The following is a 26,579-nucleotide window of genomic DNA, read 5'->3' as shown; positions in this document are numbered from 1 at the left end:
GATTTAAAGCAATGAAGTTCACTGCAAAAGTTTGTCAGCCTCAACTAAATTGAAGTCTAGTTTTTTTTTCTAGCTTAGACCCGCCACCTCACCCAAAGGTTTACTATATACTGTAATACTGTAATAACATTATTATCAATTTGTTAATAAGGGTCTCAGTTATTCAGGGATAAAAATCTCCCCCCCCCCCCAAAAAAAAGCAAAACAAAACAAAAAAAAAACTAATAATAATTCTGAGCCGGGAAAAACCCAATCAACAAGGCAATAAACAAAACTAAGCATCTACAGCCAACTCTGTCAGGCTGTATTTGAGCTAATTCCCATCGTCAGCTTGTTAACATGATTACGCTGACAACGTGTTGACGTTCAGAGGCAATAATATTCAGCATGTTCACATTAAGTACAAGACAATTTGTGGATAGAAAAAAAGCATGCATTCACTGTGGCATTACTTCCATAAGCGTATTTACTTCCACCAGAGTTCCATTCATTTTTCCCCGTGATCTTGTATTGATGATGGAAGAGTGAGATCACTCTGTAAACTCTTATCCAGCACATTTTGGCACATTACGTTGTGCAAACGAAGCTACACCACATCATAACAGTGCTCCCTCAGGCTTGAACACAGGGTAAATATGGACTCATCAAATTTTTTCCATCACTTCTGAGTCTAATCCTTATGCTCCATAGCAAATTGAAGGCTTTTTTTTATTAGTATCACTGAGGTTGGTTCTTCTCATTGTGTTTGTGTGGAAATGCTTTTATTTTCACTATTAACCATAACTGAGTTCTGTTGTTGAATTTTTTTAAATGTATGATTTCAACATGCGTTTAGGTGATCTTCAATCACAGTGATTCAAAATCTGACTATAGGCCAGATTTACTAACATGTTAACACCAGCGCAAACTATTTTGGTGTAAAAAAGTATCGTCTGTATTTCCAAATAGGGCGCAGTTACAAGATACCTATATAACTGGTGGTAACTCAAATTTTTGCAACCAACCCTGTCACGTATGTATGTTTACAAGTTCCTTTCTCAAGGAAGGAGAATATTTAAATCAAGCACTGAAGCTGATTTATCAACACACAATTTACCGCTTAAAATTTAGCATGCATTAAATTTTTGCGCTTAATATTGAAATGAACTGACTGTACCTGGGTTTAGAAAACAGCGTAACTTTGTAAATGACCTGTAAAACTAGCCACACCTATGATCACATTTCATGCTATTTTACCCCATTTAGTAAATCTGGTCATATATTTCTTACTCGAAGAATGGCTGTTCATAAACACCATAACTATATTCACCTTCTACGTAGCCTAAATATTCATTGTATGAGAAAAAGTAATCAGTTAGAGACCCCCTTAGCATCATTGTTTAGTGAATTTAAAGATACCTGTGATCATAAAGTGCCACTGCGCTAAGAACAATGTACACACAATATGAATAACATACACATATACCTAACGTACACGTAATGTCACTATTCATTTGTAAGGAGTCATCATTTCCAAAGCTACCTAGATGTTGACAACCCTGGTATTGTGGGCAGTTTATATATATTCATCCGGACTGACTAATGCATAGAGGAGGATTTAGAGAGCAGAAGAAGAAGCAGAAGAAAGTAGTAGTAGAAGAAAAGTCAGAGGATCACTATAATTACCAGGATTCATTAACTGGGAGACAATATTGTTTTACATTTTAAATCAAAGCATCCAAGATGTTGAGTTGTCAAACAAGCTGACAGCATTCCTCAATCGTAACTCTAGAACAACACCAAGAGTTAAACTTTATGTTGGAATATTTGAGCTGAGGCTGTTTCATTCTTAAACTCATTCTTTTGAGTTGAAGCATTCATTATTCAACATGGTGCGGATACCTTGAGCTTTTGTCTGATGGAAACTAACATCTCTAACAACACTTATCTTGAGCGAATTTATCTTTACCTGAAGAATTGGATATGTTTAATACCACTATGTATTTCTTCCCTGTGTGAGCAATGTATCAGTAAATAGTGTTGTGTTGCAAAAAGTGATTGTGCTCTAAAAATATCTTGTTACCAAATACGCTGACCACAATCCCCCCATGATTTTGGCCTGAGTAGCATCTGTATGGGTACACATCTGCTCAGTGCATCTTTCCTTTCTCCTAGTTTAAACCCTGAATTATAGTTTCCTCCTCACTATTCAAACCACTACAGACACAAATATAAGTGGGCAAGAATATGTGTAAAATTAGAAGCTATCCACGCTGAGCTTTTAATGCCACATCCCTTCTCCCAAGGTTAAAACTGTTTTAGTCGTCTCGGTGGGTTAGTTTCAAGTACTTGAGCGAAAGCAGAAGTATCCTTAAGGTGGGGGTCATCTTATACTCACCCCCAAAAATCCCAACTTGGCTCTGTTTTAAAAATAACATCATATTGTGTTTTATCTCCTCCCTGCTGATATCTCACTGGGCTGAATTTCTCTCTCGCCCAGATGGCTTTATGCTTTCTCACCGGTCACCTCTCTCTCCCGCTCTCTGCCATAACCACGAACCAGGAAGCACGACTGCGACTCTTAACAACAATACCCTCAAAAGCACTGACAAATACGCATTCACATAATCCACTACACCTGATAGTAATCATTCAGAAAAAACACTAGACGCTTGTGAAGATATACACACATTCTCCCTTTCACACACACACACACACACACACGCGCGCACACACACACAGACTTGCAGCAAAGCTCACCATGTGAGTTACCAAATTAGGAAATAATATGCAACGTCGCACAAACATCATGTTCAACTCAGTTAGGAAAAATTTACACAGATATAGACACACACACACACACACACACACACACACACACACACACACACACACACACACACACACACACACACACACACACACACACAGGAGGCTGGGGCTTCCAAGGTATTAGAAGCATTTAGCATAAAACTAACAACAGATAAACAGCTAGCAGGAAATCCATGATATGATATTGTATAACTTCAAGCGGTGTAATATACAGGATTTTGAATCTTGAAAGAGATCTATGTTTCAAAGGGGCATTTATGGTACTTACAGCAAGAGTTTAAGGTCTTTGTAGACTGCAGTTCATGATATAGGTGAACAGATACATAGTTTCCTTGCTATTTCAAGAGCTTCACCGACAGCACAACTATGAGTCTGGGTGGCCGACAGTTACCTTTAGCCTCATTCTTTGCGTAAGGACTGGTCTATTAACAGAAACTGTAAAATCTGACAGGGTGGTGATCTGTAGATGACAGCAGAAAGACAAAACTCGCTTTGTGCCGCTGACATACTATGACAAATAGTATCTTTTTATATTTGTGACATGGTTTGTTCCTCTAATGTTCTGATTTCACTGCCTTTAGTGTCACTGCTGCGGTTTGGACAAACTCTTTTGATAGAGATGTGTCTGTATGTGTGTTTCTTTGAAGTCTTTCTACAAACTAAAGACATTTTTCTTCCTTTTAGGTTTAAGATGGAGTTTTACATTTATTGGAGTCTGATAGGCCACTAAGACACGTTTCACTGCAATGCAGGCACATCAGCTGCATACCCTTTGTTAAATACAATACATCGTGGTCTATTTAAACTGTTTTTGTCTACCTACAGCTGATGTGAATCTGCAAGCTGCTTTACAACCCACCTTTTTACAGTTTACACACTGCTGTATTTATTATGTATTGACATGATATAAAATAACATCATAAGTTTCAGGAAGTCAAAAAGCTTTTTTTATTAGAACTTTAATGGGATTTTTTATTTTGGATTATTACAATCATAACGGATAAAAATGGGGGATGGTTGAAAAAAATAAGAAAGAACGTGAAGTTGGGGAGAAAGTTAACAGAAAGAGAGAGAGAGTAAGAGAGAGAGAAAAAACACTCAGAATCTGCGTCAACACCTGTTGAGGAAAAAAAGTACAGCAGAGAAACCACGGCAACAACCAACATATGCATGAATAACAATGACGATCTTACTGAACAGCACACAGTACTTATAATACAAGATATTTCAGAGGTAGCAGCAGCCCAAAATAGTGTGTCTGTGAAAACCTGTGTGAGCGCGCTTGTGATTATAAGGTTTCTCCATGTAAGTGTCTAATAGTGGGTGTGGGGAGCCACAGCCCCACCTCTTAGGACCTGAAGACGGCATGAAGGAGATCCAGGCCCCAGACATCTAGAGGCTCCCCAGGGTGTGAGAGCCCCAGGAGGACCACTGCAGGGAAAACCTTGAACCCCACCTAGAGAAGAGCAGAGAAGAGCCCTGGGGGGTGTCACCTGGCAGCCACAGTGCAGAAGCACCCGGTGGCTGCAGTGACAAGCCCAAGTGAGCTCTGGGCCTAGAGACCCAAGGGTACCCAACTTCCCAGCAGGGGCCCAACAGAGCCAGGGGGCCCAGGAATGGGCAAGTAAGCACCCAGGCACACAGCCCTGGACATAGAGAACCACCAGTGGGTAGGGACACCAGCCACTGGGAGGGATGGTGGTGGGGGAAATAGGCCCCTCACCTGGGGGAGTCTGAGATGCTCTAAGAGAGAGGGAGTCTAAGACCTGACCTGACACATAGACAAACAGGCCCACACAGACACAAGTATACATTCCCTCCCTCATGCACACGTACACAAACACTCAACACACACAACCAATTATAGAGACATAGAAATGGATGCTGTACACACACTCACACTCCCCATTCAAACTCCCAGGTCCTTTCACCGCCTGGAGATGTTCCCCCTTCACTCAGACCCAGTAGATGGCCCCCTGCACACTGGGGTGGAGACGAACAGACCACCAGCAGCAGAGCAGCCCACCAGCCCAGACCTCGACCAAAGGGCCAGCTCCTCCTCCAGCCCTGGACCCCTGGCCTCACTCCTCCCGCTCACATGTGATGTTGAAATATGCTGTTCTAAAGTACATTTACTGATTCATTTATTGCAAAGGGGAAGTAACCGTCTTGTACTGGTCTTGACTGATGTGTAGTTCCGAGTAACAGACCAGTATGGACTTGAGCATTGCTACCCTTAGTTGACCTGAGAGACAAGCGCTATGTCGGGCACGCATTCTTCCTCCCTCTCTGTCACACATACCCACACAAACAGTCCTCAGTCCATCGCTCTCTGATATGTTCATTAGCGCAGCATCTTGTTAAATCTCTGCTCCTGGTGCACAGCTAGCCAAAAGGAGGGCCTGCTCAAACTCCACAGTGATGCCGTCACAGAGCCGCCGACCGGATGAAACCAGATCAGAGCTCGGTGCGTGGGAGGCCCGTCACAGAGCCTCATGTTAGCGCATCCTTTGCCTGCAGTGCACTATGGCATACACACATAAACACCACTGGGCATCCTAACAGATAGAAAGACGATGAAAAAAAACCAAACAAAAATAACAAATGTTGGCTGAAGCTTGTGACCGCTGTGTTATTCACAAAAACCCACAGAGGTACGCTAAACGTTGACAATCAGCATACGCACACTATCATACCATAAAGGACCAACTGGTGCCTTACTTTACTGCATTTGTATTTGTTGAGTTTCCACAGTAAAACACTGAATTGTTCTCCTTGCTGGGTTAATTGCAGGTTAAACTAACTGAACGTCGTTGTTTCTGAAAGTCTGTCCGAGGTGGCTCTAAACAGTGGGTGAGAACCAGATGATGCTTTTCCACAATTAGCTGTCTGCAAGCTGCAGACATTTACCACCAGAGGTCTTGCGTCTCTACACTCTGCCTCACAGCGTGAGAAAGTTTTAACTTGGGAAAACAGCATGGATGCAGAAAGCAACTCGCTCATATTCTATTAGCTCGCATATGTCGTCCAGAGGAAGAGCAGCTCAGGAGACAATATGTAATAAAAACACGCTTGCAAACTCCATGCTAATGGCCACTAACTCTAAGTGGTTAAGTGAATGAGCAAAAGGGAAGAATGAATAAATCGTATATGAGTGAGTCACTTTTTGATGTGCTCTGCCGCTCTCTTTCCACTGCATGAATTTAATGTCAGCGTGTTATCGTCTGCCTGGTTTTAGTCATGTGCACGTGTCGATAAAATGGTACACCGAGCTTAACTTTGTTGCTCCGCAGTAGGGAAGTGGCTGATTGCTGCTGCAGAAAGTTTTATGTGTGGATCACAGGTGTGTCACACAAAAGAGTCATACTTTGTGTAAACAGCCTGATTTCCATTAGGTTTCCAGTCATGTTTCTGCAGTCAAAGACGCAACCAAGATTTGTGTCGGAGACCTCTGGTCTGCGTCGTACATCAGAGGACAGAGAGACAGCAGTGAATGCAAAGGTGATCCCACTGCTGCATTAGCTGGAGTATTTATAATCTAAAGATATGGAGGCCAAAAAAGAAAAAATGGTATTTTAGAACCATTTGTAAATGAAATCTAACCAGGTGTTCCAAAGTTTCACTTGAGCGATGTGTTGTGCAGATTCCTGGATAAGTTTTATTTCTAGACTTCCTTCCTTTATTACATTTTTCTTCTGCACAACAGTATCTGTCATGAAGTGTAACAAATGCATTTACAGTCATCTGCAGTGAGACTATGTTCAGATATATCAGTGTGTGGAAATACAGTACTGTGCAAAAGTAATTTCTATATATTTTAGTGGGGAAATGGGAAATAGGTGCAGTGTACAGTTTGTACAATTCTAACAAGCTAGAAAGTCGATATTTGGTATGAGCGCCTTTATTCTTCAACACAGCCGGAACTCTCTTAGGCAGCTTTCTTGTCATTTATTTAAGTAGTCATCAGAAATAGTTCTCAGGGCTTGAAGGACATTCAAAGCTCTTCTTTGCCTGTCGGCTCACTTTTTGTTTCATTCTCTGTCGAGATGATCCCACATTGCCTCACATCCCACACTGTCTGGGCTCTGGGGAGGCCAATCCATGACTGATTGTGTGTTTTTCAATCCAGGTATTAACTAGAGATGGCACGATACCACTTTTTTATGTCCGATACCGATACCGATATCATAAATTTGGATATCTGCCGATACCGATATGAATCCGATATAGTGTTTTTTAATCAACAAAACTGTTTTTTAAAATATCTTGCTGCATTTTGCAAGTCTGCAAGTTCATACTCAAGTTTAAAACAACAACTACACTAAAGCTATTCTGTTATACCTGTATACAAAAAAAATATTTCATAGTTCAGCAATACTGATCAATCTAATAAACTTAGACCTACACCATCCTCCCTATTCTGGTATTTTAAAGAGTACTTAGCGTAAATATTAAGCAACCTAACTAATAGGGTTCCAACTCCCAGCAACAACAAAAATAAAAAATAGGGAACCACCCCTCACGCGCCACCTCATGATGCTTAATCGACGTAATCAACCTTAATTTGATGCAGTGTGAAAAAAAATGCACAGAAATCAATTATTTTTCAAGAAATATTAAATAGATTCAACATCTTTCTTCAACAAAATTGCAGACTGCACAGATGGTACCTTCCCAAAGGAAAAAGTACTATAGCTTACTAGGGTATATATATTAGACTTAATAGTCACTATATACAGTAATTGACTTCTATTCATTTTACATCAAATTAAAACTTTGTGTGTCAGATAATTATTTATTAAAAGCTAGACATTTTAAATGAGAATAAGAAAGAAAAGTATGTCTTTGTGCCCCCTTTTCCCTGTTAATGCCCTATCGGCCCCCCTGGCTAAACTTTGCTAGATCCGCCCCTGCACAGTTACCAGTGTCAGCTACGTAGAAAAAGATCCTGGTGTAGAAAGTAATATTAAATAAATTCTAACAACAGCTTATCAAGCTTAAACGTGCTGCTGTTGTTCAGCCGCTGGTTTCCTCTTTCTGGTGCAAAGTGGGCCAAAAGCAAAGACGGACTCGCGACAGAAAAGCCGATCAGCTGATCATTTAAGCAGTTTCACGATTGAAGTAGCAGCCGGAGAGCGAGAGGCAGTCGCTCGTTAAGCTTAACGCAGGAATGCTTTACAAACATTCAGAGATGGACTTACACACTTGCTTTACTTCTCTCGGGGATAACTTTGTCGGAGATGAAATGCCGGGTTGCTAGCGAAGCTCCAAATGCTATCCAGACCACCGACAGGTCCCGCATGCCACAGCCGCTCTATCACGTGATGCATACTGCTCCGACATGCTAACGTTCTGAGGTGAGTTACGGCGTGTTGCAAGTTTTGTGAGGTGCTTTCGTGATATTTAATGGATCGGATTACATTTTTTATTTTTCTCCGATATCCGATCCAGTCATTTAGGTCAGTATCGGACCGATACCGATACGTAATATCGGATCGGTCCATCTCTAGTATTAACACTGGGAATTACAGCCAATGTCCAAAGAAAACACTTTGAAAGATCTTCAGAAATCCTAGAGTATTATAACTAAAGAACAATTTAAAAAAAAATACAAGAAAGCAAATTACAAAAAAATGACAGGTGTTCAAATATTTTACGGGAATACCGAATCTAATCTCTCACTAAATTTCTCTTACAACCTTTAGCTTTTACATAGTTCAGGGCATATCTTTAAGTGTTACATAAACCACACAGTGGTATACAACGGATATTATATCTTCGTATCACAAAGAAAATCACCAAGCACAAAAGCTCAGAAAGATTCCAATCCTTTTGTATCAAAGTGTCCTCATGTTTTCATGTTTGCACTGAAGCAGCATTATGAGGCTCCAGCTAATTGCTGGATTTATATTCAGTGTAACAGTGTTTTGTTCTGAGACGTGTGGCTGAGTCCTCTCCAGACAAGTATGTAACAGCACCACGATAGAGACACTTCAGCTAAAAACAGGCTGTTTAACACATACCAGGCGTCCTGCACTTCAGCTGCTTCAGCTGCTTCACAGCGCCCTTTCAACTCGAACAAAGACAGCACGGGTGCGCGCGTCCTCACGCGTCCCTCTGCGCGTGTGTTTCGGTGTTTGTGTTTGAACTGTGATAATAGAGGGCTATTAGCGAGCCTACATGTAGCCACAGAGAGCACTGTTCCTTCATTACGGTCTAATGGACATTAAATGCCCCCCTTATGCACACAGACACACACAACAGCAAATAAGACATGTTTTTGATAGGACTGCCTCTTCTTTACAACACAATTAATGATCACTAGAACTGTCAGAAGAAGAAGAATCCATCCACGTTGACCCTGCATCTACTTGTGTGCACCCTCTTTGATTTCAACCCAAACAATGCCAACTTTGCTCCGGAGAGCAATTGTTCATTTACAGTGAGGGGAGTTCACCGGGTTTCATTTCAGTCATACACCTCTTTCCGTCCAGCGCTTCACAGTAAGACTGACAGCAGAGATTCACATTAACTAGATTGCAAAGCATTTAGTTTAAGTAGTTACCATTCAGTCCAATGCAGAGCTCCAGTGAGCTGCAATTACCTCACTGAGGCAAATTCTTTCAACAGAGATTGAAAAAGTTCAGCCAAAACAAACCAAAAGATTGCTGATATGGCTCGTTTTTGGTCAGATGCCTTATTTCGACTGTGCAGCATGAACAACTGCTAAACTCCTCTCCCCCCCAACCCAGATGAAACAGATGTGACGGCTTCTCCCGCTCTGGACCTCTCTTTGCGAGTTCACTGCCAGTTCAGTTTGGTGCAGGTTACACCCTCGAATGGATGCTAAGTCACCCAAAAAGAAAATCAGATATGAGCAGCAATTCGTGGCTGAGAATGAATGTTGGGTCAGCTTAGCAAGCCCCCCCCCCCCTTTCCTTTCCCTTCCTTTCTTTTTACGCAGCCATCTGTGTGTTGAATCACTCCACCTTATCTCCAATACTTCAAAGGGAGGCAGCCAGTTCCCCGCCGCCTCACAACAACACAGTCAGACACTTTTTACCCTGTACTAGTTTACCGTTAACCACAGAGGATGACGGCAAACTATTGCAATTATGGCACATGTGAGCCTCGTGCGCACACAACCTTAATTTACCCTTGATTCACCCCCTCCGTCCATCTCACGCCACGCGTGCGCTTCCTATAAAATACTCATAAATAATACAGCTATTGACTCAGCACTCACACACGCAAACACACATGTTGTAGATAGACACCTCCCCTTCCCAGCGCTCCAATGTGCAGCAGTGCTATGCTGTTGCCTAGTAACCAGGTAGAGTTTCTAGTGAGAGCCTCTTTGCTGAGAGAATCCCACTGTCCTAGACTTCTTCCTCTTCCTCCCACTCTCACTCTCTTACACACACACACATCTGTGCCGTTTGAAGTTGCTTTCATTAAACTCCGCACATGCACTTTGAATTCACCCGGCACTTTTCTTCACCATCAACCTTCAATCACCGCCATGTCGTAAAACTAGGTTGCGCCACACGCTACACTTATCTACACGTCTATGCGTACACTGTCTCCATTTATACGCACACACCTACACACACACAGACATGCACACAGGCCTATTTTGTAGACAAAAGCGGCAACACATACTGCAGAGCGGAGAGGGGAAGAGGAGCAGAAGGAAGAGGCTGCAGTTTTCAGGTCTCTAAAGAGATGCACTGAGTATTGGGCTATATAACACACCACCGCTGTAAAAGCATCACTCTATCACAAAGCACACACAATGATGGGTGAGGAGCATGTAGCTGTAAATTTGGCATAAAAACAGTCATTACTCTTTATAAGGAATGTCAAACAGCATAATACAGGAAGGACAGGCTACATCATCAGCGGTTGCATAACAAGACGAGGCAAATATTAAAGTTTGCGTGTCAAGCAAAACCACCCCACTCAAGTCACTGTGCTTGAATACAAAACTGTTGCTTTATATTTTTGTATTTTGCTTTAAAGTGATTTCAGACTCGGAATCGAGTGCAGCAGATTGAAAGGACAAAAAAGGAAAAGTAAGCTTCTCTTTGTTAGATTTCAAGGAGGTCTGGACTGAAACAAAGTTACACATACTTGCTAAAACATTGCAGTGATATGATCTCTCTAACACTCAGTCACACAAACGCACACACACATGCGCGCACTATGTGCTGTGCTGTCCGCATTGCCATGACAACCCAGTGCTAGCTGCTGATGGGTTTCCCAGATCTTTTACTTATTCATCCATCTCCACATTACTCTTTCATACGCATAGGCACACATGTGCACGTGTGCGCCGCCGGATGCACACTCCTGCATTTTTTTCGCAAGCTCGCCCTTTACCTAATCATCAATATCCTGCAACACGCACGCACACAAACAAAAGCGTGTGTCTGGGTTGGTGCAAGATTTTTTCTGAACAGTGCTGTCTGAAATTTAAAAGCTGCAAAGTAGGTGATTAGTGTCAAGTCATGTGCTGCGTCCCTCTTTTCTTTCCCTGTGTGTGTGTTTCTGTCATTCTAACCATCTTTCAGGCAGTAATGTGTTCAGCAGCAAGACGAGCTCTGCTGTGCTATTCATGTGGAGACTGACTGTGGGGAGATGGCTCAAAGCAGCATGAACACACGCATCCCACTAAAATAAAAAAAAATAAAAGAAGCTCATTAGGAGCAGCAGTGCAGCTACTAAATAGCAAGCGCAACAAAGCAATATGACCTAAAAACATAACTGAATACTAAGCACCAAGTTGAGGACGAAATGAAGAAAGTTGACTATGATAATCTCAGCCCTAATGCAATCCAAGAACCCTACATCCCCTAACCAGTTCTCCATGACCCCTTAAGGTTGTGTGTGTGTGTGTGTGTGTGTGTGTGTGTGTGTGTGTGTGTGTGTGTGTTAGAGCCAGTGGCCCCTCTGAATCTCTCAGATTTTCAATTACACTTCCCGACTCTCTGTCTTTTCACCTCCTGTTTTATAGTCTGGATCAATCCTCTTTCACTGAACTCTATTCCCCTCCCACCAGGGCAACACACACGCACACACACAAACACACACGCACACACGCACACACACACTCAACCTTAAAATCAATACACTACTAGGAGTGAGCTCATGTCAAATGCTGACAGTGTGAGAGAAATCATGACAGAAAATGAAACATCCCAACAATTATGTTTAAAGCACACACACACACACACACACACACACACACACACACACACACACACACACACACACACACACACACACACACACACACACACAAAATTAATATTTTTTTTAAATCCCTCTGTATTAAAACAGCTTATGTGTGCATTAAAATGCATATTTCACACTGCAGCACACTGAAAATAACGCCCATAACTGATCTCTGCCTCCAACAGAGTGACAAAAAAAAAAGTGCTTTGATGCATTTGCAGTCAGGACTCGCGCGCATTTTAGCAGCAAGACGAAACAAAACAATGAGAGGAGAAGGGAAGAGGAACAAAGAAGGAGCATGCTTTATTTTTCACCTGCAGCTTTTTTTTGTTGTTTTTTAGAAGGGAGACGGGGGGAGGGGAGGAGGGTGAGAATGGAGTTGTATGTTGAGGTTGAGAGCGCCGCTGCATCTTCACTGCAGCAACCATCAACAAGCAGGGGAGAAAAAAACAGGACACAGGGGCACATGTTCATCGCTCGCACTTGTGATTGGCCGAGCGCTCTGTACGTGCACAAGCCATGCTTCAAAAGACCAGTTTTCTCTACTTTCTACCCTCCTGTTCATATTGCTCGACGCCGCTTTTCGTCATCCCTCCCGCTGTTCTGATTCTCCTCTTTGCACTGTTTATCCTTCTCTCCTCGCCCTCGTTCTCGCCTCACTTGTTAACTTCCTGTCCTCTGTCTTTGACCTCCCTCGTCTGTTTTATATCACTTGCTTCTTTTTCCTCTCCGATTTCTTAACGTTCTGCTCGCTTGGCATCTCCCAATCATCCCAGTCCCTCTTTCTCATCTCCTAAAGAGTTTGCCCTATTTGTCCCTGTCTCGTGTTTCCAGCCTTGTTTTAACTTCTTTCCATAACGCTTCGATTAAAAGAAACCGCTTCACACTTTCAGTATGGATATCCCTGGTGAGGGTAGCGGGAAATGTTCTGGATACAGAGCTGATCTGCGTACATTCATCAACATGATGCGCAGCCATGGCAACAGCTGCTGAAAAAACCCACCCGCGGTACCAGAGGCCCAATCAGTGTGGCATTGCCACTACAGGGGATTTGACTGACAGGAGTGAAACACCATACCGAGCAGAAAGAACACTGTAGGCCACTGTACCGTCTCCTCAATATGTCACTATAGTAAAAGAATGTGTTCACTTCTATGTAATCAGTTTATATCTCCCTTCAATGTTTTATACTGAGGACTGTGGTGTACAGATAACAACACACTCAATAAACTGATCTGCAAGACCAGTAACACTGTGGGGGTGGAGCTTAACTCTCCGACAGAGGTTTCAGAAATGAGTCCAAGTTGCAGTCAATACTGAAAAATCCCTCACACCCTCTCTATCTCGTGCTGGACAGCAACAGGAGCACCTTCAGCAAAAGACTCATTCAACCACAATGCATCACTGGATGCCTCAGAATTTTATGTCACCTGTTCACCTGTTTTCACTTGTCTCTGCTGCACACTGTTGTGTTTTCTCTCTGTAACATTTTTGTCTTATTTTTACTTAATAATGCATCATTTTTTTAAATAGTGTTTATATTTTCTATCTCTCAGAGCTATACTATCTGTGAGTGTCTGTAACAAACAATTGCCCTTTGATTTATAAAGTATTGTAATTCTGAAATAGGTGAAGAGTCAGAATACCGTATTGGAACATGTGCAAACAGAAACGGAAATACAGTACGTAAGGGAAACGCAGAGTTTGTTCTAATGAGCTTTAAAGTCAATATTTGACAACATTTATTTTTCTCTGTTTGTCTTTCTACCCAGCTACGCTTTTACTGCACTGGCAGTGTGTTTGGGATCATTGCCATGCTGATAAATGATGCTGTTGCCAATCAGACGCTTTCCAGATGGTATCGCATGGTGGATCAAAATCTGACTGTACTTTTCTGTGCTCATATCGCCACCAAACTTAAAGCAATCCTTATCACCAGTGGCTGAAATGCAGCCTCAAAACCCGATATGACATGAGCCTCCATCGCGTTTCATAAGAACTATCTGGATATATCGCTCCATCAGACCTGTTGACACTGATTTTCTGTCCAGTTCTTATGTAATTTGGCATACGTCAGCCTTTTCTCCCTATTTCCCTTCCTTTTAAATGGCTTCTTGACAGTGGCCCTTCCACTGGGACTATTTCTGATGAAGCTTCAGTGAAGAGTAGATGGATCAAGTGAAGGGCTAGATGCGTCTCTCAGGTCTTTGCTTTTTTTTCTTTATTTCTTAAGGACTTTTTTTTAAAAGCATAACACGTGTTTTTTTGTCCTCTACATATCCAGTTTCCTTACATTTTTTGAGGAGACACCTCACACCATGCCAAGATATGACAACTTTTTTGGCAAATATCTCTTTGGGAATCACCTCGTTGCAAAAATACTATCTTATGCATGTCGAATTCTGTCATCACTTTTCCATAGATTCAGCGAAAGCAGTGAGAACAAATTTAAAGAAATGAGGAGTGCCTGAAGACTGGGAGATAGGTATCATAAGAAAAAGAAAGTCAAATGTTCATCCTCCAACTGATCAGGGGTCATCTCAGCGTATTCTGGAGTATTCCATTAGTAGTCTGCTTTACATGAACCTTCTAACAGTGAACACCAACAGCTAAAAAACTCATTTAGATTGACCCAGACTCTCCAGGAAACCATGTGGTTTGCTAGCAGAAGGGTCTTTTTTGGTACTATTTTCACTCAAAGTCATTTTGGAAAAGTGCTCGGTAAATGAGTGTGACGTAATGTAACGGTACAACAACAACAGCGGTGCAGTGCAGCAGAGCGCAGATCCTCTGATTCCACAGACCATTTGTGCCTGGGACAGGTGTGGGTCACTGCCTAAACACATGGTGTTCTGCGAATGCCAAATGGCACATTCTTACAGCGCACTCAAGTAAGCTCTCGTGCACGGGGGCACACACACTCAGCCAGTGCACACATGAAAATCAGCGCTATTAGTTCCAGATCATTTTGTGAAGCAGCCTGTAAACAGTGAGCCTGGGGATAAACAAAAGATCCTACTGCAGTGGAAGTTATCCCACAACACACACACAGCAAACAGCACACGCGTTTGCCCTCTCACAGGCATGCTCAAACTGACGCATAAAGATTTACACACATTTACGCACGATGCTTCAAAAATTAACGATCCAAAAATAAGAAACAAGTACTTTCTGTTTGAGATGAGACAAACACACGCGGAGGAGCAGTGGACCAAACCAGTGTATGGGGAGGGCCGGGCAACCCTACCATATGTGAGCAACCCGCTCTACCACCTGAGCCACACCCGCTCCAATTACATACATGAGATCTGAGCCAAAGCACTGCTTGTGCAAACAGTGGCCATTTGAACAAGTCTTGCGAAGCATTACGAGCAAAGATGGCAGCCAACATGCGGTCACTGTAAAGAGGCTTATTCTCATTGGTAACAAGCACACCAGTGAAAGGCCCTTTATTGATTCCAATGCAAATTACTGTGGACTCGCTGCTGGTGGCAATGATTTGTTACTGGTTGTAAATTGTGTTGATGTTAACACAGCACCGGTATTTGGAATAATAACAAGACTTTACAAATCCTAAGTGAGATAAATTAGCAGTTGGGGCAGGTTCCCGCAGCTAAAAATAGCTTTGAAACACACAGTGTGGCCCCGAACTGTTAATGACAAAATTAGCCTCATATATTCACAAAAAATTGCTAATTTTTAGGATTTGCAAGTAAAAAAAAGTCATAAAACAATTTTAATAATTATAGTTAGTAAGCTCTTGCATAGTTCATAAGTCTCAAAACACCCAAAGGATATAAGGAAACCCAACCATAAGTAAACACCCTGCTCCACAACTTGGCGAAGGCAGCAGTTTTTGCTCTGCAATAAATATCTGGAAGGGCTTCAAACACTTTAACTTGGAAATGCACATTTGTTTACTTAACATGTTTGGCTACATAATGCTTTGGTAAACAAAAATTATCCTCCAAGTGGGCCTAAACATCATTTTATTCTACTGAGTAGTGATATGAAGCTTGAGTTCTAGTACCAAAGCTGCTTTTTAAAAATTTCCTAAAATGTTCAATTTATATTTTGCCTAAATGTATTTTAATTAAATATTGATTTTCAAAAGTTCTCCTATCTATGGATATGACCAAATACATATCCTTTAAATACTAATACGTGTACGCTACTGTACAACCCTTAATCATATTTTTCACTTCCCCTTTCCAAACCTTTTTTCTTTCTGTTGTTGAGGTCTCAGGGTCAAGTGGTTGATTGTTTAGTCAATATGCTCTCATCCAAACAATTTTCACTGGTCTTCAATCTCTGGTATTAATTTCAGCCTTCCAGGGCTGATCTATTATTTTTGGCAGCAGGAAGAACAGACTGCTTGTGAGAAGCACCCCTGCATTCTCACAGCTGCAGACTTCCCAAACCAAACAGTGACTGCTAGCTTAATTAATGTTTACGTCTACTTAGCTTTTATTCAGAGTTAGGTCTGTCGCTAGTTAATATCATGTATATGTAAGAAACGCAGTAAGTGTGGCATAGTATAATATTTGAGTCACCAGGCATTGCTGTTGTGAAATCAACCAGATCCTACAGGCTAAAATGTTTGCACTGGGTAATGCTAAATGCTATGTAAATGCTTAACCTAATATAATGTAAATAACACTATACCTCGAAGTAACGTTAGTAAACTATTTAGCAACCACCCTAATATTTCATTCTGTGTCATGGCAACAAAAAACATTTTAAATAAACAGTCTGCCACCACCATGTCAGTGATTTCAAATTTAAAGTGACTTTTTAATAAAGGACTTACATGTTTTTTTGTTTTTTGTTTTGTATATCAATATCAAACGAAATACTGCTAAATTTCATGATATTGCTATTGTTAACATATTATATTATGCGATTATATATGCTATTATAACATATATTATATGTAATAACTTTATATTAGCATCCAGCCACAGCTAAACAAGCACCACGACATGGAGCTCCACGAGGAGAAACTCCACCCAGAACAAGATGTATATGAAGCTTAATCTCTACTTTGTTTTCTCTTTTTTTGACAACACATCGGCTTTTTTTGTTGTTGTTGTTTTGTTTTGTTTTTTTAAAATATGTGCGACACTATGTTACATTTAAAAAGAAAGTTCCTAAAAATTTTACATTTAGAGCAGAAATATGTAGGTGATGTAGGTGCGTGCGGTATAGCAGAGCTGTACACATTACAGTCAGTTCAATAAATTTTTTTTATATAGTACCAAATCACAGCAACAGTTGCCTCGAGGTGCTCTATATTGTAAAGTAAAGACTCTACAATACTACAAAGAAAACAGTGAAAACTCCAACAACATGATAACACCCTTTGAGCAAATGGGGGAAGAAAAAACTCCCTTTTAAAAGGAAGAAACCTCCAGCAGAAGCAGGCTCAGGGAGGGGTAGCTATCTGCTGTGACTGGTTGGGTTGAGGAGATGGAGACAGGACAATAGACATGCTGTAAACACAGCCTGAGATTAATAATAACTAATGATTAAATACGTACATAATAGCAGAAGAGTGACAAATTAAAAGCTTTTGTTACACCACATTTGTAACAAAGTTTTGTTATAACGTCTGGCAGACACCAAACACGTTTGAAAGCATGGGCCTTGTCCACTACACAGCACACAAGTGATGCTCAACCACGCACAGTTTGAGCACTGCGCAAGGTGTGCCAGGACTTGATACGTCAAAGAGACAGGATCCCTCTGTCTCTGCAGAAATGGGCACCTCACGACCCCCAATCTGCTGTTATGATGAGAACAGGCCAAATATAATGAGTCACCGAACACACAATCACACACACACTGATGAACTGCTCAATACAAATACAGTGAGTCGAGCTCTGAGACCGGCAGAGAGGGAGGGATGCAGAGAAGCGAGTCTCACATACACACCTAAACCTCAGGATGCCAGTCAGAAGGGCAGTCGGAGAAGGACTACCTGCTAATTTGAAGGCTAAGTCTCTTTATCCCACACACTGCAGAGATGAAGTCATTTAAAGACATAAATAGGCATACATACACAACAGGAGGGGTGAAAAAGAAAAAAAAGGAATGGAACTGCAGGAGTAAAGGGTAGTAACCAAGCCAACTTTCTTGCCCTGAAGATAGTCCTTTTTATCGCTGATACAAGCTGCACATTAACAGGCCTCCTCGATTCATCTAAGCTACATTTGACTGACATTCTTCATGCAGCCGATTTGATCTCATGCAGCTTTAAGCCTGTCTCTAGTTTTATACAGCAAGTCCAATCCATCAAAACTTCAAACAAAGAGAGAAACCTCTTTCACTTGATTTATTTTGAACCGCTAATCCACAGATATTTTTACCACTAAATACATTGAAAAAAAAATCCCCATCTAAAGTCATCAAATCCATCTGATACTTCAAAAAAGTCAGGTGATCTGTGTGCTTGTATCTCTGTGCAGAAACATCTATCACAATGGAAGTGAAAAGGCCCCCTTTAATATGTTTTAGAGTATAGATGACTAATGGAGACAGATAGCACGATGAATCAACTCATCTGTAATGGATTAACCTTGCCTGGGCTCCTGAACCAGATTTAATCAGCTTGACTCAGGTTGTTATTCTTTCACACCGTCTAATCAGCGACTCCATAATGTTCATTCTTGTGATCCTGCATTTGTTTTCAGATTGTTTCAGATGTAACTGTCAGATTTATTTTAGGTCTCTACTCAACAGGAACATCTAAAAAGCAGTTGTTTTAAACAAAAGAAAGAACGCTGATGCTAGCTAATGCTGTTTATTAGCATAAACAGCATTAGCTAGCTACATTCTTTTTGTCCATATTTTAGGGCTATTGTACAGTGGCTCTAAAAGGTCAAATGCACTGCAACTAAATAAAACACCAGCAAATAGAAAAAAAAGCTGCAAAACCACACAAAACATAGCGGAGGTTGAATGCAACACAACAGAAGTGTCTTAGGAGAGACATTAACATGAAGGAAAATCTGCGCCAGTGACAGGCTAACAACAAATGGCTAATAGCAAATATGTACCTGCAGTATTACATGAATTGTGCAATTAAAGCACACATTATCTGCATCTTTTTCTTCCTCACAACACAGATAGCTTCTTTTAAGCGGGTCTCAATGCAATGTCACATGTTGTGGTTTCTGTCACTCCCACAGCTGCTCTGTCACGTTATTGTCTCCCCAAAACACTTCCATTTTATTTTACTCAACTTCTGTTGTGTTTTGTGCACAGCGTTTTTCTATTTGCTGATGTTGCCTTTAGTTGCAGTGTTTTTGACCTCTCAGGGCCACATTACTACTGTCACTCCTTAGGATTTCTCACATGTGCAATGTAGCCATGTACTTTCTCAATGTCACACAATGAAGCTGCACATGAGAACGCAAATGTCCAACTTGAGCAGGTAGGGCATCCAGTGCTCCGCTCAACATCTGCGTGATGTCTGGGTGCAAAAGTTTGGGAATAGCAGAAGATTGTTAGGGGGATTTACAGAGATCTAGTGGATGCACGCTGTACTCAGAGATCACCTAAACCAATATATTTTAGGGTGACTTTCATCAGTTTAAAAAGAAATTAATAAAAAATGCCAATTTTGTCTTTAAAGTCTATTTGCATGCTAGGCTAATCAAGACCTAATCAATTGCTCTATTAAGTGTGCATTTTCCTGGACATGAGCAGACTAGTTGATCACCAGTGAGGAACAGACTTGAGTTGAATGACAAATGCTGTTGTGCTGAAATGCTATTCTGGTAACTGTGAGCAACTGTTGACCTGTTTTTACTGTCACAGGTGATCAATGACCGTCTCAGTACAGATTCAATATTTTACTGTTGGACTACACATGTTGGAATCGGGATGTGATATAAAACACTTTTATTCAGAGGTGCGTGGTTTGAAATTTATGGATGTAGTTGTTTCTTTATTTCTTTTTTCCCCTCCTCTACAGTCTCTCGTTTCTCCCAATGTGTTCATTCATTTTGTTGCTGAGTGGCAGAGAATTTATGCTCCGAAAAATATTTACATAACCTACTGTGGACCACCAACTCTGCGCTGCTAACAGTGGGTTCTGCGCGCACGCCCACACACTCACAGACACGCAGGAATACAACACAGAGAGATGTCCGGTGAGATCAGCTCTTATGACATAACCCGTATCCAGTTTTAAACGAGCAGTCATAATGCAAGGCCGAGCATGTGACAGTACGCGCCTCATTCATTAGCCTTGCTGTCTTGGTACAAATAGCCCAGCCTGTCAACTTCAAACAACATATCTTAAAAAATGAATAAATAAGTCTGCACTCAGATAGAAATCAGACATGTGATCAGCGCACAAGCAGTGAAGCGCACATGTGCTAACCATAGGGGCATCTGCTTCATAGTAGTGGTCTGCTTCAGCAGCTACTGCAGTATTAGCCCTGCTACAGTGCGGTGAACAAAACAGAGGTAATGTAACGCAACACTAGCATCTGTCGGACAGCAGGTTACCAAACCATAAGTCCTATGTGTCGGCTTGCTTAACTGGACATGCTTTAATCCTTTCGGACCTTCTTTGTTCCTCATCTGCTTGCTCCAGTTGGCGCTGTATTCGTCTTAGTGAACAATTACAAATAACATCTACGACTTCTATGTCCAAATCCAAAACATTCGATGAAAAAGACCCGACCGGACTTCCTATCACTTTTTGCTTTTTGGTCCATTTTTTAAAAAGAAGAAGCCAACACATGCTTGGCACGTTATAGCCCTTTAAATTATTTAACAACAAATTTTAGATGCAGCTTTCTCCCGCTGCAGGACAGTCCCATTTTAATATCTCTATTAGCCATTAGCATGTTCTGTAAGAGAACATAACTTGCCTTACTTTTTCACGCCTCAATTCTTGAGCGCCTGCAGCGAGCACAACTCATAAAAAAAATGGGATTTTAATCCCCATGAGAAATTCCCTGTGAGTTCTGTACTATCCACAAAAATGAAATGAGGAAGCTGGTAGAGATGCTTTTTGGTGCTTACAGACATGTGATCAATTAGGTGATGGCTCACTGGCACTTTACCCCATGAGGGAATACTAGGTTTTCTTCTCAAGGACAATTAAACAGTCTTCTTATCACTCCAGCTGACACGAGATCAACAAGGGACCAGAGTGTGGAGTCATGGGCAACCAATTTTTCACTTAAAGGTCAGATCATGAAGGAGAAAGAGTTTCTGATAATATCATCTAGGTTGTAAGCAAGGGTTCAGTTTAAAAAAATATATGGTAGAAATGCTGCAGAAAGGCTTACATCGGTAACAGACAGTGATGACATCAAAACAGACAGAGTGCTTTTCAATACCAAAATTCTAAAAAAACGTCACCTTTTTCAGTACTGGAGTTACTGTATGTACCAAGTAGGGCTGTCATAATAAATAAATAAATACATGCCTGATTGCAATCAGATTAGATACTCATTTGCAGCAGTATTGATACCATATTTCCCTCTTTTCACTGACAAACTTCACACACAGCAGACAGGCCCAGCCCCTCCCGTCACTAGCAGCTGAACACATTAGCAGTGGCATAATAAAACAAAGCGTGTTAAAGACTGACACCGAAGTCTTTATGAAGAATTCCGCGAGGTCAATAAAGCTCCTGTTTCAGCAGCACTGAGTTGCTGAACACAGATATTAACGTTTATGATGGTGTTAGCTGCTTAACTGTTAGCAGTTCCGCACATTAGCCGACAGTTAGGTTATTGTTAAGGTACCAGGTATAGGTAGTAAAAAATGATAACGTTACTGTTGCCATCATCGGTCCTACCTGTCAGTGATGTTATTAGGAAGGATTAATTTAACAGGATAACAAATTATTTACCCCTAAAAAGTGTCTCTTAAAGCCCCTTGTTGAACCTGAGAAGAGTCTACTGGTAAGGTTGGCTGTATTGTTTCTGCCTGTAGGCAGAAACAATACAGCCAACCTTACCAACACTATTTGATCACCATGAAATATATGGTGCCAAGTCACCAAAAGCAAAGGAAATAAACAGAGGTGTAGCTGAGTCTATTTACACGAACCATTATTGCTCTTATCTTTCGTTGGTTTTTTTTAATTTTTTTATTTTGTCCTTTTTTCTGTCTCTGTGGTACCAAAAATTGCATCGATTATTGAGTATTTTCCCAGTACCAGTATCAGTTTGAAATTCTACTACGGTGACAACCCTTGTAGTATTGTCAGACCAATAAATTTGTATTTGTGCATATGTAAGATTAGAAATGTCAATAAAGGTTTGAGTTGATTTTTTTTAAATCAATTGAAAAAAGTTGCTCTTCTGAGGCTTTGCTCACATTGAGGGCTAAAGGTCCTGCAATGGTTTTGACCTTTCTTTTGTAGAGTTGCTTGTAGCAGCGGAAAGACAAAATCACCAAAGCAACCGAACACAAAACATGTGCGTCAAATCTTTTAGCAAACCATCATTAGGCACAAGTCCACAAGTCATGACAGAAGACACGACTTGCAACTTGCAACTTCCTTTTGGTACATTTCTAATAGAAACAGCGGTCCACCACAACAATGCTCAGCTCTTCTCGAGAGGAGGGTCGTGAGGGATCGTTGGCTGACGCACACTGACCTATTCAGACAGATCATCAACGTGGGTTTGACCCACGTCACAGTGTCAGTCTGAATACCGCATGAATCATCCACTCCAATCTCTAGAGCTGATAATCTTTAATGATCTTTAATGATGAAGGCAAATTAATGAATCTTTGAAACAAAACTGTGTGTGTGTGTGTGCATATGTCGCCGTTTTAAAGTTTGTTTTTCGATTTCTTCCGCTTCAAAACACACAGAAGTCTCAGAGAGGAAATTTGTGGGCATAAGGTTGCCCCTTTATCTAGCTGTTTATCTACCTTTCTACACCATGTTTTTCTTCTCCGACTTCAAACACCACGTCAGATCATCCTTCTTAGATTCACTACACCTTCAAGCTTCCACTATCATAGGTCTACAAGAACACAGCAGAAGCTTGTCAGAATGCACCTATTCAGAGTTGGGTTTTTTAATCACTTGAAGACAAAGAGAATCTCAGAGACAGAATAAATGTAGTTTACTTTTATAATCGTGCTTGTATTTTTATACTCTTGGTACCTTCTATATTAAATTCCAGGTACTCAGGAAGCACTTAGGAAAATAAATGTGAGTCAGGTCCTAATTTTGTTTTTACACCACCCACTTAACCACATCACGAATGAAAAAAAAAACATATTACAGCGGTTCATCTTCAGCTTCTTTTCATAGCGCCTATATCTGGATGCACATTATGTTCTTATGCTCCTGTGTGTTAAAACATCCCACAGATGAAAATGATCCCGGCAGGATGTTCGGCTGAGGGGGTAATAATAGAAAGTAAAGCAGACATGAGCACTTCTCCTAGGAAATAATTTCACTTGGACTACTTGGCACTTTGAAATTAAATTAAAATATCTGATTATTAGAATAAAATGGCTGCCAGAACTGTTAGTAGAGGGAATACAGCTCGAACTGACTGATGAGCTTCAAAAGAATATATATATATAGCCAGGAACTAATTTGTGCTTGAATCTGAGCCTAAAGCAGCCCAGGTAAGTGTTACAGCACTTTCAGTCTATAGAGGCAAACAGACCGAGTGCTGGGTGTACTTGGGGCTGTCTCAATTAGGCGTGTTAACAGGTCCTATAACAGAAAAGCTAATTTACCTAAAAATAACCAACCCACCAGATTTGGAGGTTATAATACCAACCTTATAGACACAGAGGGAAATGCAAATTGTTGCACAAAAGATTTAGCATGTAAAACAGCCAAATCTCACATCAGCAAAGGACAAAGACTCACAACAGGTAACATCTACTTCTTGCCCAATACCAAGACACGCCCTTCATGTCTGCACGTGTCACCAGTGTGAGTCTCTCACTGGTGCTTGTGTATTTATATAGAAGCAGCAAGTTTCTACTGACAACTCAAACGTGTATGCAGGCGTGCCACCACACACACACAAACATTGCAGAGGACATATTTTGTCTTACCGATTACCAGGGTCAGATTTCCAGCATGTTAAAGGATATGGATTGCAGACCATGCGGAGACACCAGTTGCGAGGCCTCGTTGTTTGCTTTAAGCAGAAGAAGGCCACGGGGGCCAGGGCCGGATACGGCTGCTGTTCCTCCTCCTCGGAGACGCAGTCTGGATCACGGATGGGAGCCGTGATGCGAACTCCCAGTGTTGGTCCATCTTCCACTTCCAGCTCCGGTTCCTGTTCTTCATCCCCCTGAACTTCAGGACTCCACTCATTTTCTCCATCTCCTTGAATGCTACTGCTGCTGCTCCTCCTCCTCCTCCTCCTGCTGCTCCTTCTCGTCCTCTCCACCTCCTCCTCTTCCTCCTCATCATCCGGGCGTCTTCTTCCTGGGTCATCTTCATGACCTTGGCCGTCATTCCTGTAGGATGTCGGTACAGCAAGCCTTACCTCCTCCCGCACCTCCTCCAGCTCCTGGCACTCTGCGTACTGAAAGCGCGCTCTCCCTTCGCCATCAGTCATGATAGAGCATCAGGCAGAGCCACTCTGAAGGGAGGTCAGAGGAGAGAAGAAGGTTAGAGGGAGTCGGAAAGTGGGGAGGGAGCCCACGGTGAGTCAAAGGAGGCAGACATGAAGGTAGAGGATTAACGGTGACAGAAAAAGAAGCGAGTGAAAGATCAACTTGGCAAAGAGCAACTGGAGACAAATCGCACAAGGAGCCAAATAAACACTTAGGCCATTTCCTCCTCCAATCCCTGAGCAGCAGGCGCTTCCAATCAATCTAAAACACAGATTTCCAATACAGTCCTTTTACAAATCTGCCAGGGCTTTAGGCTTTTCATGGGCTTTTTTTTTTTTTTTAAATAGCCTTTCTTCTCAGTTGTGTTCTTTTCCCCTTAAAACGAACAAAAAAACAAACAATAAATGCTTTCATCAGACAAAACTGGGAGTCTCTGTCAGAACATCAAGCCTGAATTTCATAGTAGCCATAGTAATAACACAGTAAAGGCACCATGGAGCACTACAGACTGACAACTGCCTGCTGTTGCAGCAATTAGTAGAAATGCGAAAATGTGTTTAGTGAAATTAGGTAACAATTAAGTGCGAGTACTATAAGAGTATCATAATAGTAGAGGGATGTTTTTCCCACTCTGTCTCCCTCTCTCTCCCTCATTCTCTCTCTTCCTGTTGCTATGTGATTGAACAGATGGACTGTTCTGTCTCTGGTCTGCTGAAGGTTTTTAGCCCACACCACGCAATGGTGGGCAGGGAATGCGCCAAAAAAGAGGAAAAAAACCAAACCACCACAGCAATACTGATTATTATTGTAATAAGTGGAATAACGTCGAGAACAAAAACATTAGTGATCGTAATCCAGCTAACAGACTTTGCCCTTTTGAGGAAGCTTTTCTTTTTTCTTTCTTTTTTAACGGGCTTTGTTGTCCGCCGTTTGGTGTTACGTGAGAAGAGCGCATCTGACCCTTCAGGCAGTTGGAAGCTCTCCTCCTGGGGTTCTTTTGTAAACACCGAACAATATTAAAAACACTTTGATATGAACAGTTGCTGTAAAAGTACTTCCATACGCGTTTTAAACGGTATTAATGGAAGTAGAAGCCACCAGAGCGCGCATCATCTGTGCTTTTTCCCGTTTTTCGCCCCTAAAAAGTGGACTATCTCCTGCACTCAGTGTGTATAAAAATAATCACATGCAAACAGAAGAACTTTATTGTTTTAAACTACCTTATTGAGACGGAATCGGAAGTTCCCATAAGCATGATCCGTGACTTTCCGTCTTTCTAGCGCACCCAGCCTTTCTCAGCTTCCCTTTCCTTCTTTCCTCTCTTCTCTCTCGCTTAAAAAAAATCAAAACAAAACAAAAAAAATATCCTTCCTTGGCTTGCCAAAGATCAGATGTAATCCGAGGGTCGTTGGAAATCGCTGGAAGTAATCAAATAAGTCACTTAAAGTCGTCTTGATTTGGCGCGTTCAGTTAAACGGGAACATCTATCCACATCCATGCATCCATCCATCCGCTCCTCTCTGAGGTGCTCGTTACGCAGCGTGGAGCGGAGATGCGCGCAGGAGGGTCGGGGCGTGTGGCTTTCTGAGCTGAAGCTCCGTGGATGGTCTGACACGGAATTAAAAAAAAACAAACTTGGCCCAGGACCCGGGAGCCGTGACACGTGACGTGATCCCCGGCTTTAGGAATACGGCGCACAGTAGGAGACTCACACCCGGGCGCGAGAAACGAGCAGAGAGCCAAGCTGGGCGTGCACGCACCGCGGTGTTTAATGGATCACAAAGCAGACGGCATAAAGAGAGAGAAATTAATGCACAGTGTGTCGGTCCGTATTATTTTTGGCAATAATCCCAACACAGAGGACTATACCGGCAAAAAGGAAATACTGGTGGTGGTGGGGGACGGGGGTGCCTATATCTTCTATATTGTTCTTTAGAGTAAAAAATAAATGTAAAAAA

The 26,579-nt window shown here is 41.6% G+C and overlaps 1 protein-coding gene across 1 annotated transcript in view; it reads right to left on the bottom strand.

Annotated features, from left to right (window-relative positions):
- Positions 1–26,251, bottom strand: part of cacna1ha (calcium channel, voltage-dependent, T type, alpha 1H subunit a) — a 133,566-nt gene extending 107,315 nt beyond the window's left edge. Inside the window, exons 1-2 of the mRNA XM_080905377.1 lie at positions 25,842–26,251; positions 24,152–24,647 (exon numbers count right to left, since the gene is read on the bottom strand). Of these exons, the coding sequence (XP_080761503.1) occupies positions 24,152–24,623 (472 nt within the window). The 5' untranslated portion in view covers positions 24,624–24,647; positions 25,842–26,251. The remainder of the gene's footprint in view (positions 1–24,151; positions 24,648–25,841) is intronic.
- Between the last annotated feature and the right edge of the window lie 328 nt (positions 26,252–26,579).

The sequence above is a fragment of the Rhamphochromis sp. 'chilingali' genome (genome assembly GCF_963969265.1).
Source record: "Rhamphochromis sp. 'chilingali' genome assembly, chromosome: 15".
Taxonomy (NCBI): domain Eukaryota; kingdom Metazoa; phylum Chordata; class Actinopteri; order Cichliformes; family Cichlidae; genus Rhamphochromis; species Rhamphochromis sp. 'chilingali'.
This window is presented reverse-complemented; position numbering and strand designations above follow the sequence as displayed.